General features: G+C 45.0%; 1 protein-coding gene across 2 annotated transcripts in view; it reads right to left on the bottom strand.

Annotated features, from left to right (window-relative positions):
* Positions 1-11638: 11638 nt before the first annotated feature.
* SYT3 (synaptotagmin 3) overlaps positions 11639-17016 on the bottom strand; it is a 14288-nt gene continuing 8910 nt past the window's right edge. Inside the window, exons 5-10 of one of the 2 annotated variants that reach the window (XR_005835501.1) lie at positions 16870-16990; positions 16414-16585; positions 16166-16298; positions 14062-14130; positions 13752-13855; positions 11639-13166 (exon numbers count right to left, since the gene is read on the bottom strand). Coding sequence is in view for 1 of the 2 variants with exons in the window: in XM_040632935.1 (XP_040488869.1) it covers positions 14065-14130; positions 16166-16298; positions 16414-16585; positions 16870-16990 (492 nt within the window). In the remaining variant the exon portion in view is untranslated. Of the gene's footprint in view, positions 13856-14061; positions 14131-16165; positions 16299-16413; positions 16586-16869; positions 16991-17016 lie in introns of both variants that reach the window. The other variant, XM_040632935.1, reaches the window with a different exon arrangement.

Below are 17016 nucleotides of genomic sequence, written 5' to 3'. Positions count from 1 at the left end.
CTTTCTTTCTTTCTTTCTTTCTTTCTTTCTTTCTTTCTCTTTCTTCCTCTCTCTCTCTCTCTCTCTCTCTTGCTTGCTTAAACCAGTTTTTGCTGGGGTTCCGTTACTTGTAAGTTTAACAGAACTGACCAATACTGTGAGGGACTGCTTGCTAACTCTGTCTTCTCATACTGCTCAGCACTCTCTCATTCCCCCTCTATGGGCTGTCAGTTTATTTAACTCCAAAATGAAAGAGTTGAATCAGCAGTGCTTCCTATTCCAATGCTGGTTGAAGTAGGGAAGTTTGAGTTTTCGGCCCCATTCTACATCTGGGATAATGGCAGTTGGGAGCAATTAAGTGATTTGTTCAAATTCACATAAAACAAGTACACGGAGCTGCTGGGATTTGGACCTTAAGCTGTCTGGCTCCAAGTCCTATGCTCCACTGACAGGTGGGGAAGCTGTGATCTATACAGAGAAAGCGACTTTAAAATCACAGGGAATGGAAAGAGGGGCAATTAGTGGCAGGCTCTTCGGATTTCCACCTGGTGCTTTTTCCTCTGCATTGTGCTACCTCTTGGCTGACAGTAGCCATAAAAGCATTTTGGAAAAAAAGTCAATATATATTTCGCCATAGGACTGGCAAAACTAAATTGACTGGTGTATTATGTGTTGATGAGCCTGGAAAAACGGGCTCTCTGTCCCATGGCTTGCAGAAACAAAAATTGGTATGCCTACACTGCATCCACCGCCTTCCCGTGGCTTTGTGTGTACAAGGTACTTCCCTGTCTTTTAACTCAGTGCATAGTCACATGACTTGCTTTGGCCAATGGCATGTGGGTAAAAACAACACTGTGTCAATTCTGAGTCTAGGACTTGAGTGGCCTAGCATGTGGCCATTAGTCCTCTGAATCTCTGCTCTGGCCACCAGAAGCTTTCCATAGTAGCTGATGCTCCCTCTGCCTGAGCCCCAGGATGAAACACCTGGAGCAGAGTTGAGCCAGCCAGACCTGTAGCCTATGGCAGAGTGGTCCTAGACCAGCCAAGCTAGATGAGCCAGCACATAAGCAATACAATGATTACTATTTGAAGTTGCTGAGTTTTTGGTATTCATTATATAGCAATAGTTTAAAGTTACAGGAAGTGTTTATTAAAATTAAAATGAACACACACACACATGACCTGATGATTCCACCTGTCCTTATTGACCCCAAGGAAACACACATTGACCCAAGGGAACCTGTATGAAGATGTTCACAGCAACATTGTTTTTAAGAGCAAAGAAACAAAAAATATCCCAAATGTCCAGCAACAGGAGAATAGATAAATAAACATGAGTTTTCTGGAATACCACTGCAGTTCTTAAAAGAAATGGTACAGAGCTATTTAAGTAAATCTGGATAGATTTCCAAGACATATTGTTGAGTTAAAAAAGCAAGCTGCAGAACAATATGTACAGTATGATCCCATTTATGTTAAAACACACTCACATGCTTGCTCAAAACAATACTACTCATTTACTATACAATACTATGCATACACTATATTACTAGATATATATACGCACTTTAAGACAAAGATCTGGAAGCATCCACCATAACGATGATAATAGTGGTTACTTCCAGAGAAGACACCTAGTTTGGAGAGAGGTGATCAAAGGGACTTAAGCTTTATCTGTAACACTATTTTCAAAAAGCAAAGACAATCTACCCATACATTAATTGTACAATTGAAAAATAATTTTTTACAAGGGAAGAAATATATTTGAGTATATGTACATGCATACTACAAATATAAACCTAAGATTTTATTTTAAATGTCCTTTAGAGGCACACAAACTTAAATTCAGGTCCTGTCTCTGCCACCAGTTTACATAAGTAACTCCACCACTCTGAACTTCTATTTTCCCACAGATAAAATTGGGATACTAATTTATATTTAATAGGGTTGTCACAAGAAATAAATAATAATATATGTAAAGTTCTAAGAATAGTGTCTGACAGGTAGTACATGTTCCATTAGATGTTCATTCCCTTCCATTTTCCAGCCCCTCCTAATTCTGACCCTGCTTCTAACCCAGGAGTCAGACTGTGGTGATAGCTTTGTGGGTACCTCCTCAGAATTTATCTCCTCTGTGTTAGGTAGGATGATGGCTCCCCAAAAATGTCCTAATCCCCAGAATCTGTGACTATGTCAGGCTTGATGTAAAGGGGAATTAAGGTTGCTCATTGCTGACTTTAAGATAAGGAGGGTAGCCTAGATTACCTACGTGGGCCGAATATAATCACAAGGTCATATTTCCACCAGGAGGGGAGAGCCTACATGAAGACGAAGCCAATTAGAGGAAATCAGAGGGCTCAGAAATTCAAAGAGATACATTCCTGGTGACATCCTGTGAGGGTCTGGATCCATGCATGAAGTTTTAGGCTAGCCATGACTTTTCATTTACTGTTGACCCTTGAACAGAGAGGGAGTTAGAGGTGCTGACACCATCCCCCACACAGTTAAAATCTCAGTGTAATTTTTGACTCCCCAAAACCCTAACCAGTAATGGCCTACTGTGGACCAATATGTTACCAATAACATAAACAGTCGATGAACTCATATTTTATGTATTATACACTGTATTTTTATAATGAAGCTAGAGAAAGAAACTGCTATTAAGAAAATCATAAGAGAGGGGCGCCTGGGTGGCACAGCGGTTAAGCGTCTGCCTTCGGCTCAGGGCGTGATCCCGGCGTTATGGGATCGAGCCCCACATCAGGCTCCTCCTCTGGGAGCCTGCTTCTTCCTCTCCCACTCTCCCTGCTTGTGTTCCCTCTCTTGCTAGCTGTCTCTATCTCTGTCAAATAAATAAATAAAATCTTAAAAAAAAAAAAAGAAAATCATATGAGAAAATATATTTACAGTACTGTACTGTATTTATTTTTTAAAACTGCGTATAAGTGGACCCACAGTTCAAACCCGTTGTTCAAGAGTCAACTGCATATGAGGCAATAACCACTCCTCTTTTTTCAGCCAATTTGAGTTGGAGTTTTGTTCTTTGCAAGTGAAATAATCCTTCTGAGAATCTGATGAACTAGAATCTCATTCCCTAGAGAAAAATACATGCAAACCTTTGTATACAATTCCAGGGAAACTTTTGACCCCCTGAAGTCAGGCCCCAGGTTATGAAGTCCTGCTCTGTTCTAAACATATCACTGCCAGCAGGCATCAAAGAGAAAAGAAGAAGAGAGAAAGTCTTCAGGGAGTCCAGGATCCCTCCTTCTATTCCTGTAGAGGAGCTCTGATATGGGTCATAGACAAATAATTGGATCAAGGAATAAAAGATGGGAGCTCTCCGTGGAAGGTGCAAAAGGCTCTTTGGGATCATTTCACTGTTTCCTTGAGGAAATCTCTGCCTCTCTTTTGGGATCTACTGGAGGGAGGGTGTAAAATGGGGGGCAATTCAGCATCTCTTGGATCTCCTTCCTGGATTGTGTCTCTCTTCTATCTTCCCAAACTCGGGACAACTAAAGATCAGAGAGGTAAAGTGAATTGCCCAAGATACACAGCAAACATGTGAAGAAATTTTTGAATTCTGGCCTAGTTAGATCTTTTACATATAAAAAGCCTGCCAAGGCTTCCCTTTCTTTTTACAATAAAAAAGAAACATTTCCCTGTGGCCACAAGGCCCTATACAATTTGGCCCCTGCCTCCCTATTTTGAGCCCCCCTCCCTTTCATTCATTATGCTCCCTTCAGTTATTCTGGCTTTCTTTCTGTCTCTCAAACATGCCAAATGTGTCCCTACCTCTTCCTTCTGCCTGGAACCAATACTGGATAACCCAAAAGGCAGACCAAATACATGTTCAAGGATCAGCAAACTATGGGTTTTCCTTTTTTTTTTTAAATTAAATATTGCTATGAAGTCATTATGGGAAAAACCAGAACATGGATTCCCTTACGTTGATTTTATTATTTAGGATTTTTAAAAATGAATATTGGCCTATAATTTTCTTTTCTCATACTTTTCTTATCAGGTTTTGATATCAAAGTTAGGCCAGCCTCACAAAATGAGCTGGAGAGTGATCACTCTTCTAGTCTCTGGAAGAGTGCACATGATATTAGAATTATTTCTTCCTTAAATCTTTAGCAGAACTTGCTGGTGACAATGTCTGGACCCAGAATTTTCTTTGTGGTTAATTTTTTTTTAAGTTACTGATTTGATTTGTTTAAATGGTTTTAGAACTAATCAAATGCTATATTTCTTCTTAATTTTTGGTAGGTTTAGTTTTCTAGGGATTTGTCCATTTCATCTATATTTTGAAATGTATCAATATTAAGTTGTCCTTAATATCCAATTTTTACCTTGTTGATATCTATAGCAATGTCCTCTTTTTAATTCCTGATATTGACTATTTGTACTTTTTCTCTTTTTATCTATTTCTTTTAGTGCTTATCCTAGAAAGCAAAGCTCACAAACTAACTTAAAGAGCTTAAACTTAATCAGTAATATTGTAAAATAAATAATTAATCAGTATATTGTAAAAACTATATAGTGATAGATAGTAACTAGACTTATCGTGGGAATCATTTCATAATGTATAAAAATACTGAATATTATGTATAAGATATAATGTATAATGTATAAAGTGTATATTTATAATGTATAAAAATACTGAAAATAAAAATACTGAATCACTATGATATACACCCGAAACTGATATTGCATATCAATTGTATTTCAATAACAAAAATTAATCAACACCTTTACAAGGACTTTAGAATACTTTAACACCATATAACCCTTCCTAACATGTTTTTATTATGTGTATATATTCTTTCTTTAATGTACAAGATATTATTATTGTTGTTATTGTTTTACACAGCCAAAATCTGTTCAGATTTATTCACATATTTATCACTTTCTTTGCTTTTTATTTCTCCTTGCATCTCAGATATTCCATCTGGGATCATTTTTTTTTTTCCTGCCTAAATTAGATCCTTAGAATATTTTTTACTAAGGATCTGCTGCTAGTGGTAAACTCTCTCCACTTTTTAAAATCCCAAAATGTATTTTGATCTCATTCTTGAAATTTATTTTTCACTGGGTATAAAATTGGCAGTTATTTTCTATCAGCACATTGAGCCTATTCTGGTTTCCACTGTAATTTTTAAGAAGTCAGTTGTTACATATTGATCTTTTGAAGGGCGTCTGTTTTCTCTAACTGCTATTAAGATCCTTTGCCTTTGGTATTCTTCAAATATGTAATAATGTTTCTAGGTGTGGATTTTTTGATATTTATCTTGCTTGTTATTCATCGGGCTTCTTGAATCTTTCAGAGTGTCTCATCAATTTTGGAAAACTTGAAAAATCCACCATTATTTCTTCAAATATTCCTTTTGCCACATTCTCTTTTGGGGACTCAGAATAAATACATAGGTAAGACCTTCTCACTCATTCTCCATGTGTCAACTTCTCTTATATGTTTTCTGCCCTGTCTCTTCACGGTGCATTGTGAATAATTTTGTTAGACTTCAGTTCCAGTTCACTATTTCTCTACTCAGTTGTTACTTTTAATTTTAAACCTACTCAGTAAGTTTAAAGTTGCTACTAGCTTTGCCATTTTCCAAGCATCTAGCTAATGCTTTTTTAAGTTTCCTGGTCCCTGTAACAACAATGGCAATCTTAGATTTTTATGTGAACAAATCCTATTGTCTGATAATTCCAATATCACAAGTATTTAGTGGGTTTGTTTCTAGTGCCCCTTACCTCTGCTGGTTTTTGCTCCTGGCACTTTTTCTATTTGGTTATATCTGGCTTATGCTACTCACTTTCCTGGAAAACATGTTTACCAGAATGATTTGAGGTCTTTCATGAAGATTCTTTACACTGGAGAAAATGTTTTGTGTGCAATTGTCAAGAGTTTAGAAACACTACTAGTCTGAGGCTGAGTTAAATTCACAATCTAAGGTCATGACCGTAACTTCACAAACGGGGGCTAATTTACTTCTAGTTTCCCTACCCTCACTGAAGGTATAGTCATTGCTTTCACAGTTTACTGTTGACTCCCCACCTTGGGTGGGCCTGAGCTTTTTTATTCCCCTTATCTAGAAGCCATCCAAATAAAAGTTCAAATGTGCCAGGACTATAAAATTCCCTCAGGGGAGAAGTATTCTGATTACTTCTCTGGGTTCTTGATTTCCCTTCAGTTGTGGCCTGATAAATCTTGTGACACCTTCCGTCTTACGAGACTTAAAAATTTTTTTTATCCGACATATTTAGTTGTTGCAGTGGGAGGGTTGATCTGACTAACCTAGCCTGCTATTATCAGCAACTTCAATGATTCTGTTCTCTTAGCTTTGCTTAATTTTTCTTCTCAGCACTTAGCACTACTTGACATTAAACAAACAAACAAACAAATAAATGTGTCTACTAACTAGGTTGAAAGCTCCATGAATGCATATACTTTGTTTTGTCCACTGCTATATCCCCAGCATCCAAAACAGTGCTGGCATACAGTGAGTACTCAATATTTGTTGAATGAATGCATGAAAAAAGGGCGATTTTGCCACCTCTTTGTGCTGTGGCTACGGTGGACCAAAGCAAGATAACTGAGGGATCAGAAACTGTATCAGAAATCTAGAATCTGTTGGAGACCTTTCAGAACACAATTCCAAATCAAGGTCACAACTTACCAAAGTGGCATAAAGAAGAAAGCTCAAGGCTCCAATGGGTTTCAGTACTTCCCAGGATGAGGTATGAGGCTGGGTAGTCAGTCTCAGTTGGTATCCATCTGTTGGTGTTTCTCATTTCCTCTCTCTGGTATTTTGTTCACTTCTCCCTGATCTCCCTTAAACCTTTTGCCTGTCATCCTGACCTCTCACTGAGTCTCAAGTGACAGACCCCTCATGTTCTTTCTCTTTGCTCTTGTTTCTCTGTTCATTTCCATGACTTCGTCTATGTCTTTCTGTCCCTCTCTTTCTCTGTTGTGCCTTGGTCATGTTCTCCTGTCTCTATCCTCTTTTAGAAGATGTAATTCCACTTTTTTTCTGACTCTGCCTGCACCCCTCCTCCCTAGCTGTTTCTCCAGGATGTCTGCTAGGCCACCCTCTGTCTTGGTCACCAATCCCTGTCTCTAACCCATTCCCCTTTCTTGTCTCTATACTTTTTATGTTTCTACACTGTTTCTGACTCCACCACCTTCATCACTGTCCCTTCCGACACCATCCTTTCTGCCTCTGTGTTTCTTCACCTGTCACAGTGTCACTGAGTGTGCTTTGTCACTCACACTCTGGTACTGTCACCACTATGGCTCTCCGCTCTGAGTTTGTGCATAGTTGCTGTTCCCTCTGGATTTGTCTCTTCTGTTTCTGACTACTCAATCCTGTCTCCCCCCACTCTGCTTCTGTTCCCTTTATTTCTGTCATGGGCCCCTCTCCGTCTTTGAACCTTCTAGCTCTATTTCTGTCCCCTCTACTTCTGTTCCCTCTGTCACTCTGCCACTTTCCGTTTTCTCTGTCCCCTCCGTGTTTCGGCGTGCTCCTTATCTAATATTGCTTTCTGTATCTCTGACATTGTTATCTTGATCTCTGCCCCCTCTGCCCGCAGTTGTTGTCTTTGCCTCTGTCAATGTTGCCTCCAACTTTGTCTCTGGCACCTTCTCTATTTTTGTCACTTTTCTTTATATTACTTCTGTTATCTCCGTCTTTTCTTTCTCTGTCACTGTCCTATCTTTGTCGCCTCTGAGTGTGTCTTCCCTGTCTCTATGATTGTCACCTTCTCTATATCTGCCACTGTCCCCCTTATCTCTTTCCTCTCCATCACTGTCCCCTTGGTCTTTGTCCCTTCTGTCACTGTCCTCCCGCTCTCCCTGACACTGTTCTCTGTCTCTATTACTGTCCTCTTGGTCTCGCTCTCTTCTTTCTCAGGCTCCCCGGTCTCTGGCCAGACCCCCCCCCCCGGGGGGACCTTGTCTCGGGTCCCCTCAGCCTCTGGTCGCTCTGTCTCCGTCTCCATGTCCTCTACAACTTTCACCACTGTCTGGTTCACTGTCTTCTCTGTCTCTGCGACCTTCCCCTTCACCCCCACCGTCCCTGTCCCCTTCGGCATGGCTGACTGCACTTGTGACGCGGTCCCCTCTGTCGTGTTCTCTAAGTCTGTCCTTCTGCGCTGCTGTCCTCGGGCCTCCATGCGGAGCCGCGGGCTCTTCTTCAGTCTCTGGCCGCGGTCAGGTCTGTCTGGCCTCTGGGCCCTTCCCCTCGCCCCCTCACTATCTTGCTCTGCCACTGCCGGCTTCTCCTTCACTTTCTAAAGTCTGTGAATCGTCTTCTGCTCGCGCGGGTTTGCGTGTGTGGCAGGTCTCTGTCCCTGTGGGGCTGCGTCTCTTCCAGTCAGTCTCTGGATGTCTAGCTCTTCGGGGCTCTGTTCCTCAACAGGAGTTTTCCGGGGCCACATCCTCTCGCAGGCCTTTCCTGGAGCAGAGGAGCCCACCTCGGTCCCTCTGTCTAGCCGTCAGCCTGGCCGTCAGCCTCGCGCCTCCCGCCCCGCCGCCTGCCCTTTCCCGCCCTTTATCACTTCGCGCGCTGGGGGAAGAAAAAACAAGCAGCAGCACGAGCGCATGCGCACCAACCGACGCACTGGCGAAAGTGCGCGCGACCTGCCTGCGGGCTCGCGGGAGCTCACGCGAACTCGCGCCGGCGCTCACGCGCTCCGGGGGCCGGCTCGGCAACCGGTGACCTCACGGCGGTTCTGCCCCGCTTTGTTGGCTGTGTTCAACCAGCACGCGCTCGCCGGAGTAAGCGGCCAAGTGTCACCCGGCGCCAGGTGGCGCTCAGCGCCTGAGCCCACCGACCCTGCAAACCCTACGGAGACGCGTGTCGTCATGGCAACTCTGCCCGATCTAATTGGACACCTGCGCTATGTCGTTGGAGCCGCCAATCTGATTGGATGCCTGTATCTCATTGGATGCCAGGGAATTTTTATCTTCCTTTCCCCTCAGCATTTCTCTTTCCTGGCCGGGCTTTCTTCCACAAGCAACGTGGAGTGGGAAAGTGACATGAGTCACCAGGGGGTGTGAAGTGTGTAGCGCCAGGCCCGCATCCCTGCTGGAGTCCGCGAACCAAATTGGCGGTCTCAGACACAGCCTCCCTTTCCCCGCCAGAGGGCTCCACGGAGCGCTGGCTTTTTGGAGGCCTTGGTGACTGGTGACGTCACCGAGGAGCTACTCTTGATTGGCTATATCTCTTTTCACTGGCAAAGTCGAAAAGGCAGGCCGAGAGAACGCAATCAGAGGAGAAAAGAAACGGTGTGCCCACGAATAATGAATGACCTTGGTCTCAAATACTTAAATATGCAAAGGAAATTCACATTTTTTTATGTCTTCTAATCTCCATAAGCAACCCAGACATGCAAACTATTGTTAGAGTGGACACCTACTGCAGCCAAGGAAGGGTATATGGACACCTGTTGTTTTTGCCCGACGGGCATGTGTTATCCATGATTTAAAAAATTAGTTGACTTTTGGGGCATCTGGATGGCTCAGTCATTTAAGCGTCTGCCTTCAGCTCGGGTCATGATTCTGGGGTCCTGGGATGGAGCCCCGCGTTGGGCTCCATGCTCAGCAAGGAGTCTGCTTCTCCCTCTCTGCAGGGAGCTCCTGCAGCTCCACCTGCTTGTGCTCTCTCTCTCTGTCAAATAAATAAATAAAATCTTTTAAAAACTTAATTAGCTTTTTTTTTTAAGCAGTTTTAGGTTTACAGAAAAAATTGAACAAAAAGTACAGAGTTCCCATTTACCATTAGGGGGACCATATACCATACAGGAACCCTGTACCCTAATTCCCTACACCCTCATAGACTTACCCCTAATTCCCCCTATTATTAACATCTTGCATTAGTGTGGCACATTTGTTACAATTGAAGGACTGTACTGTATGATTCCACTTATATGAAGTATCTAGAGTAATCAGATTTATAGAGAAAGTAGAAAGGTTGGTGCCAGGTGCTGGGAGGAGGGAGTAACAGGAAGTTATTGTTTAATGGGTATAAAGCTTCCATTCTGCAAGATAGAAAGAGTTCTGGAGATTGGTTGCACAACAATGTTAATGTCCTTAACACTACTGAACTGTCCACTTATAAAGGGTTATGATAAACTTTATGATATGTGTATCTTATCACACTTAAGTTGTTTTTAATGCATCAACTTTAAGTGTAATGTTCAATGAGTTTTGACAAACGTATATGGTGTGTGACCATGTCCACAGTCAAGACACAGAACAAAATGTTCCTTTGTGTCTAAGTGATCCCAAAATGTTCCTTTGTGTCTAAGTGAAATCAATCCCCCATCCCCACTCCCTCAGCCCCAGGCAACCCCGATCAATTTCTGTCCCTATAGATTAGTGTTCCATTGTCTACAGTTTCACAGAAATGGAATCATACCGTTTGTACTCTTTTGTATCTGGCTTTTTTCACAAGACATACTGTTTTTGAGATTTATCTGCTACACATATCAGTACGTAGTTCTTTCTATTGCTGCGTAGTCGTCCATCTTGTGGACATACAATTCGTTTATCCATTCCCGTAGATGGACATTTCAGTTGTTTCCAGTTTTCCGAATTGGGGCTATTGTGAATAAGGTTGCTGCGAATATTTGCGGAGACATATGCTTTTATTTCTCATGGGTAAATACTCAGGAGTGGGATTTCTGAGTCACATGGTAAGTTTGTGTTGACTTTACAAGAAACTGATAAATCGTTCTTCAAGGTGGTTGTAATGGATGGAAGGGTGACCCCCAAATGACAATGTCCATGTCCTAATCCTCCAGAACCTGTGAACGTGACCTTATTTAGAAAAAGGATTTTGCAGATCAGATTAAGTCAAGGATCTCCAGATGAGATCATCCTGAATTAAGAGTGATTCCCTAAGCCCAATGATTGGTGTCCTTTTAAGAGAAAGGCAGGAAAAAAAAAAAAAAAGACACAGGAACAATTAAAACCAAGTTATGCCTGTTCAAAGGGAAGTGGTGAAAAAAATGGTCCTGTTTACATTTTCCTGCACTGAAACATCTTGCTGCCTTCTGGAGCCGCTGACACTTAAATATATTAAGTCAGTCACTATTGAAATGATTAGGAAGATTCCTAATGCACAAATATATTCTAATACATGATAATTATTAGCAATTATAATCATCATTATTATCAATATGAATAGCTACCATTTGAGTCACGTTACTATACACCAGGTATGTGCTGCTTCGTGTGCATTCTTTCGTTTAATCTGTGCAATATTCTTGTGAAGAGTAGGCATTACCATCGTCACCTCACAGTTAAAGAAGTGGAGGCACTGAGAGGTGATACACCCTGCCCAAAGTCACAGAACTAATAGGTGTGGAGGAGGAATCTGAAACGAGGCCGTCTGACTTTGGAGCTAGCTTGGGTACCAGATGAACTCTTGCAGAAGGTAGTGGCATCATCACAGATTGCAAGAAAAGTACGCTAACAGCACACCCAAGAAACCAGTAAAGTGTGACATTAATTTAAAGCAGAAGTTTCTTTGGCATGATGGACTGTGTCCTTATGGGAATTTCCAGGATATTTATTAGGTCAAAATTAACTTGCAATTCTTGTGGAAGCTAATAGGCTGTCCTATTTATCTTTGGAAGAACTTTGCAAATGGGATTGAATTTTTATAACGTTGACATTTATTCAGGTTTGAAAAGTGCTCCTCACTCATTGAGAAAGGAGAGTAAATGTACCCCTAGTTGGAGCTCAATGCAAGAAAAAATCAAAGCTGTATGTGCTCTGAAAAAAGAGAAAGAGAAAGGCAAAGGGAGATTGGAAACCCAGAGACACACAGGGCACAAGGTGGAGATGGGGGCAGAGACTGGAGGGATGTGTCTTCAAACTCAGGAGTGCCAAGGACTGCGAGCAGCTTCCAGGAGCTCAGAGAGAGGCACGGGACGAGATCCCAGAGCCCCAGGAGGAACCAACTCTGCTCACACCTTGATTTCAGACTTCTGGTCTCCAGAACTTCGAAAGAATCATTTCTGGCCAGTTTGTGGTAATTCATGATGACAGCCCTAGCAAACTAATAGAGTGGTTGTATCACTTTTGAGAGTGGTACTTTTTGAGATGGTGTATATGAGCACGTGGGTGTGAATTAATGCCAAGTAGCCAAGGGTGGAATGGACTATACTCTGCCCACTGCCATGTGATTCTATTGGGGTTGATCGAGGGATCCCTATGTTCTCTACTAAAGAACCTTATGACTGCAGGAGATGAATTCACAGCTGGGCAGGAAGGGATGAGGTCCCGAGGGGGTCTGAGCCAATCCCAGCGAGATGGGCAGGGGTGGAAGACTCCGTCCTGCAAGGAGGTGCCAAGAGCAAGCTTGCCAACCGGATACATGATTGGCCTGAAGTGGTCATCCATGGCCTTGACAGGACCAATCAGAATCCTTTCCCTGAATGATATGGAGGCAGAGAGAGAGAGGGAGCCCCGAATTTTGTTTCCTCTGAAATTATCTGCCCTCAAGACGGTTACAGTAGGTCCTATTAATTTCCTACCCAACGATCATTCCCCTCTCTGTGCTGCCTCGCTGGCAAAACCCACCCAGATGGTCACTTTCCCAGAATGTTCTGCAGCTCAGGGTGACCACTAAACCCAGTTCTGGTAAACGAGAAATAAGGAGAACACTTCTGGGGAGAAAGACATAAGGAGCGGCCCCTGTCTACACTTCCTGCTCTAGATGCCACCGTGTGAGAACAGAATGCCTGGTGTTGCTGCAGTTTGTACTCACGAGGGGAAGGCAAAACGAATCTCAGCAATGCCAACCCAGGGCCTGACGTTGTTGAGCAGCTGAACTAACACTGGGACTCTGTGTCTTCAAAAGATTTCTTATGTGAGCAAAAGAAATCTCTATCATTTCAGCTCTTTCTGTTGGAATTCTGTTTTACGCAGCTGAAACCATAACAACAGATACAGCAGTATAAGCTTGGAGCTCCAAATTGTCATCTTATTTCTATTACAAAGACTTGCCTGAGACTGAAGTCCTAGGGAGCTAGGCCAGAGTCACTTGAACACCTCGATCCAGCCATGCCTGAAGTCCTCCTGTCTGTTCAGACTCACCACGTACAAAGGTCTTTCAGTTCTGTTTGTGGCTTACAGGAGTTTGCGGTGCATTTTGCGTCCTATGATCATAGCGGTCCTGGCAAATGTAACATTTACAAACTAAGGCTCTGAGAGATCAATTTAGTTGCCAGAGGTCACCCAGCCAGTGAATGAAACATTTGTCTGAACCCAGAGCCAGGATGTGCCAACCCAGCTTCCCAGTCCCAGAGAGAACAGGAGCCCCGGGTGGAGTGAGACCCACGGTGTGTGTTTATTCTGGTGTTGGTAGCAGCAGCAGTGGGGGAATCGGCCAGACGCAGGGTGTGTTGAACAGAAAGGGTAGACACAGGTGTGTGTGTGTGTGTGTGTGTGTGTGTGTGTGTGTGTGTGTGCCTGGGGGAATACGGAGGATTAGTCTGTTGACAATCACGGAGAGAACGAGGGTCAGGACATCATCTTGGACAAACAGCAAAGAGACAGACAGAAAGACAAGGGGTTTGGGGGGCTGGGGTCCCCCAGACATGCATGGCCCTTTGCCTGGAAGGGGAGCCCTGGGGAAGGAAAGACAGACACAGTGGAGACTGAATGCCCCCCACCCTGAAACAAGGAGCCGGGCCCGCTTGCCTCCCACCCTCACGCCTAGCGGGGTAGAAGGACGGGCAGGCCCAAGGCTGCCCCGCACCACGCAGCTCGGACGTTATGGCTTCAAGGAGATGAATTCACAGTCCGGGCAGGAAGGGATGGGGTCCTGAGGGGGCCTGGTCCGATCCTGGGCCTAGGCCAGACCTGCAAGACGGGGCAGGGAGGAGATGTCAGTGATAGCAGAGAGTGGGCCTGTCACCTGCTATAGCTTCATCGACACCCAAGGGGCTTGGTCCCTTCCTGTGTCACTCCACCGTCTGACCCAGGAATCCAGGCCCCCAGCCCCTCCTCCCTCGGACCCAAGAGTCCAGGACCCCAACCTCCTTCCTCCCTTGGTCTGGGTTCCTTACCCCTCACTCTGAGTGCTCTTTCTCTGACAATCCTTTGCTGCCTTTCGTGAAGCTGGACAAAGTCTTTTCCTGAATAAGGAAATCACAAGGTTCAGGTATGGGGGAACAGAGGCAAGACAACCGCTAATAATCAACATAATAGACATCAAACCTGTTTCCATCATTTACAATCGTCTTTTTCCCGCAGCTCTGAAGTGATGGGCCAAGTGGTATTACAGTCCTATTCTATAGGCGGGGAAACTGAGGCACAAAGAAAAAGTCACTGGAAATGTGAGGTGAGATGAGGCTGCAGGGGTGACGGGGCAGACCCTCAGAGGGGCCTCAGAGAAGCTGAGACTCTGTTTTGGAGGCTCTCGGGAGCCGGGGAGGGTGGTGAGCAGAGAAGGGGCAGGGGCAGTGCTGGGGGTAGAAAGACCCTCTGGGGCCATGCACTATGGCACTACTGGCTGCAAGCCAGGGTCAGGACCCCACTCAGGCAGGGTTCCACTCCTTTCTGTGCTCCCAGCATTGCCCAGCACGAGCATAGCACACGGGAGCTCTGGAGAAGTTTGTGGAATGAGTGAGTAAATTAGGAGAAGAGTGAGTGGTGGAAGGAGGGAGTAGCTGCCATCTGTCTCTCTAAATAGAGCCACAGTCTTCTCAAAACTCACACTTGAGCTCTGTGCTCTGCCGCTTAAAATCCCTCCTCACCCGTGGAAGCAAAGTCCAAAGCAAGACCGAGCTACAGTCGGGCCCGGGAGGAGTTCACCCCGGGTGCAAAACTTCAGCTGTGCCCAGACTCAGCATTCAAGAGAAATACTAATATTGCAATGCAATATTTTTAAAAATCAAAATCAATCCAAAAAAATCCACGATGAGCAAAATATCAAATTTTAAATAGAGGCCAATCCCATGTCCTATTAGAGCCTGAGACAAAAGGAAAAATAAGCAGCTTTATTTTTATGTATTTTTGATGGGTAATTTTTTTTCTGGAAGTTTAAAATGATTTTTAAAATATCGAAAACAATGAAGAGTATGTGTATTGCAATTCACAGTACATTAAGTTTAAATGTTTATTTACACTCTAAACAGAATTTAGTAGGATTTTACTGTCTTGGCTTTAATGACAGCAAATTCGTGGATAGTATTTTCAAAATCTACTTCTGTGCTTTTTTTTTTTTTCGGTTCAAATGAGAGAATGGCCATGTTTGAAAATTTCTCTTGACCGTGTGATGATCATAAATGATTTTTAATTTTAAAAAATTGGCAAGCTGGTTCTCACGTGAACCGCCAGCCTCCTGTTATCTGCCCCCTTCCCCCTTCCCTCTGCTCCAGGTTCAGGGGCCTGCCCCTGCCTTTTCCTTCTTAGGAGGAACACCCAGCTTCCCAGCCGTGCTCTCTCCCTGCGAGCTCCTCCTAACCTCAGAACCTTCACCTAAGCCCCTTCCTTCTCAATCACCAGGCTTCTGCTCAAATGTCACCTCCACTGAGAGGCCCTTCAGGACGCCCTAAGCCAAATGGCATTCCCATCTCTTGTCCAGATGTCCTCTACCTCCCAGACTTCCAAGCCTTTTGGATCACAATCCAAAAAAAATTGACAGAATGATCCTTACAATGGGTGTTGCCCTGTGAAATTTTCTGTTCTATCTTGACTTCATTGTCTAATGAAGAAAAAATTGTTGATCCCCACCCAGTAAACCACAATCCAGTGATTTTCAATTACAGCCTGCTTTAAACCAAAATAAACCCAAAACCCCAACCCTGCTCCATTTTATCACGCAGTTTTCCCCTTTTATTTTGGGCTTAGCGTCATGGGAAATAATAGTAACTGACCACTTGCTGAGCCCTTACTGAGAGTCAGACACTTAATCCTGCATTAACTCACTGAATCCTCACATCTATCCTAACATTAGATGCTATTAATAACCCCACTTCCCAGCAGAATAAACTGAGACACAGAGAGGTTAAGTAATGTGCTCTAAGTCACACAGCTAAAGTTGGTAGAGCCGGGATTTCAACCCAGGCGGTCTGACTCCGCAGCCCATGAGGACGGACGCTCCGCGTGAATCACTGCATGAGCGCTGGAATGGTAGGGCGAGTGGCACTGGGTGGCCTCGCCACTCACCTCCACCAGCTGATGCCAGTGCTCCACGGGCTTGCGCGGGTTGGCCAGCATCTCCGCCCAGTGCTCGCGGCCGTGGGGGTCGGCGGCGTCCGGGCCCACGCGGCACACGCCGATCACCTCGTTGTGCCCGATGCTGGGGGTGGGGGCGGCGGTGAGCAGCGGGGGCGGGAGGGGGAGAGAGGGGGCGGGCCCGGCCCCACCCCCCGCCCTCCGGCCCGCCCCCCGCCCGCCCGGGCCACGCCCCTCACCAGTCGTAGTCTACCACCGCGATGCTGAGCCCCACGCTCTCCACGCTCTCTGGGGCCACGTCGAACACTAGCGCCTCGTTGTACGTGGGGTTCAGCGTGTTCTTCTTGATGGAGGTTTTCCGCTTCTTCAGACGCCGCCCCTCACTGATCAGAGAGGCCTTCACGTAGGGGTCTGGGGGCGGGTATCGAGAGCACTGAACCCCGACTTCCTCCCTCAAACCCGAGTCCGGACCCCAGACTCCTCCTCCCCCGACTCAAGGGTCTGGGTCCCCATTGCCCTCCTCCCTCAGGCCCAGGAGTCCTGAACCCCAGCCCCTCCTCCCTCAGGCCCAGGAGCACCCCCCCACCCCACCCTCAGGCCCAGGAGTCCGGGCCCCCAGACCCTCCTCCCTCAGACCTAGGAGTCCAGGGCCCCAGACGCTCCTCCCTCAGATCCCAGCGCCTCCTGGAACCCACCTGAGAAGCCGGTGAGGTCCATCGCTTTGAGGTTAGAGGCTTTGATGATGGTCACGGTGAGGCGCCCGGCCGTGGGGAGGTAGCAGAGTGAGAAGTTGAGCTCCCCAAGATCTGCCTTTTCCTGCAGTTGGGGAAAGAGTTTCAGCA

The sequence above is a fragment of the Ursus maritimus genome, unplaced genomic scaffold, assembly GCF_017311325.1.
Source record: "Ursus maritimus isolate PB19 unplaced genomic scaffold, ASM1731132v1 scaffold_19, whole genome shotgun sequence".
In the NCBI taxonomy this organism is placed as follows: domain Eukaryota; kingdom Metazoa; phylum Chordata; class Mammalia; order Carnivora; family Ursidae; genus Ursus; species Ursus maritimus.
The sequence above is the reverse complement of the archived record's forward strand: the minus strand, read 5'-3'. Positions and strand labels throughout refer to the sequence as shown.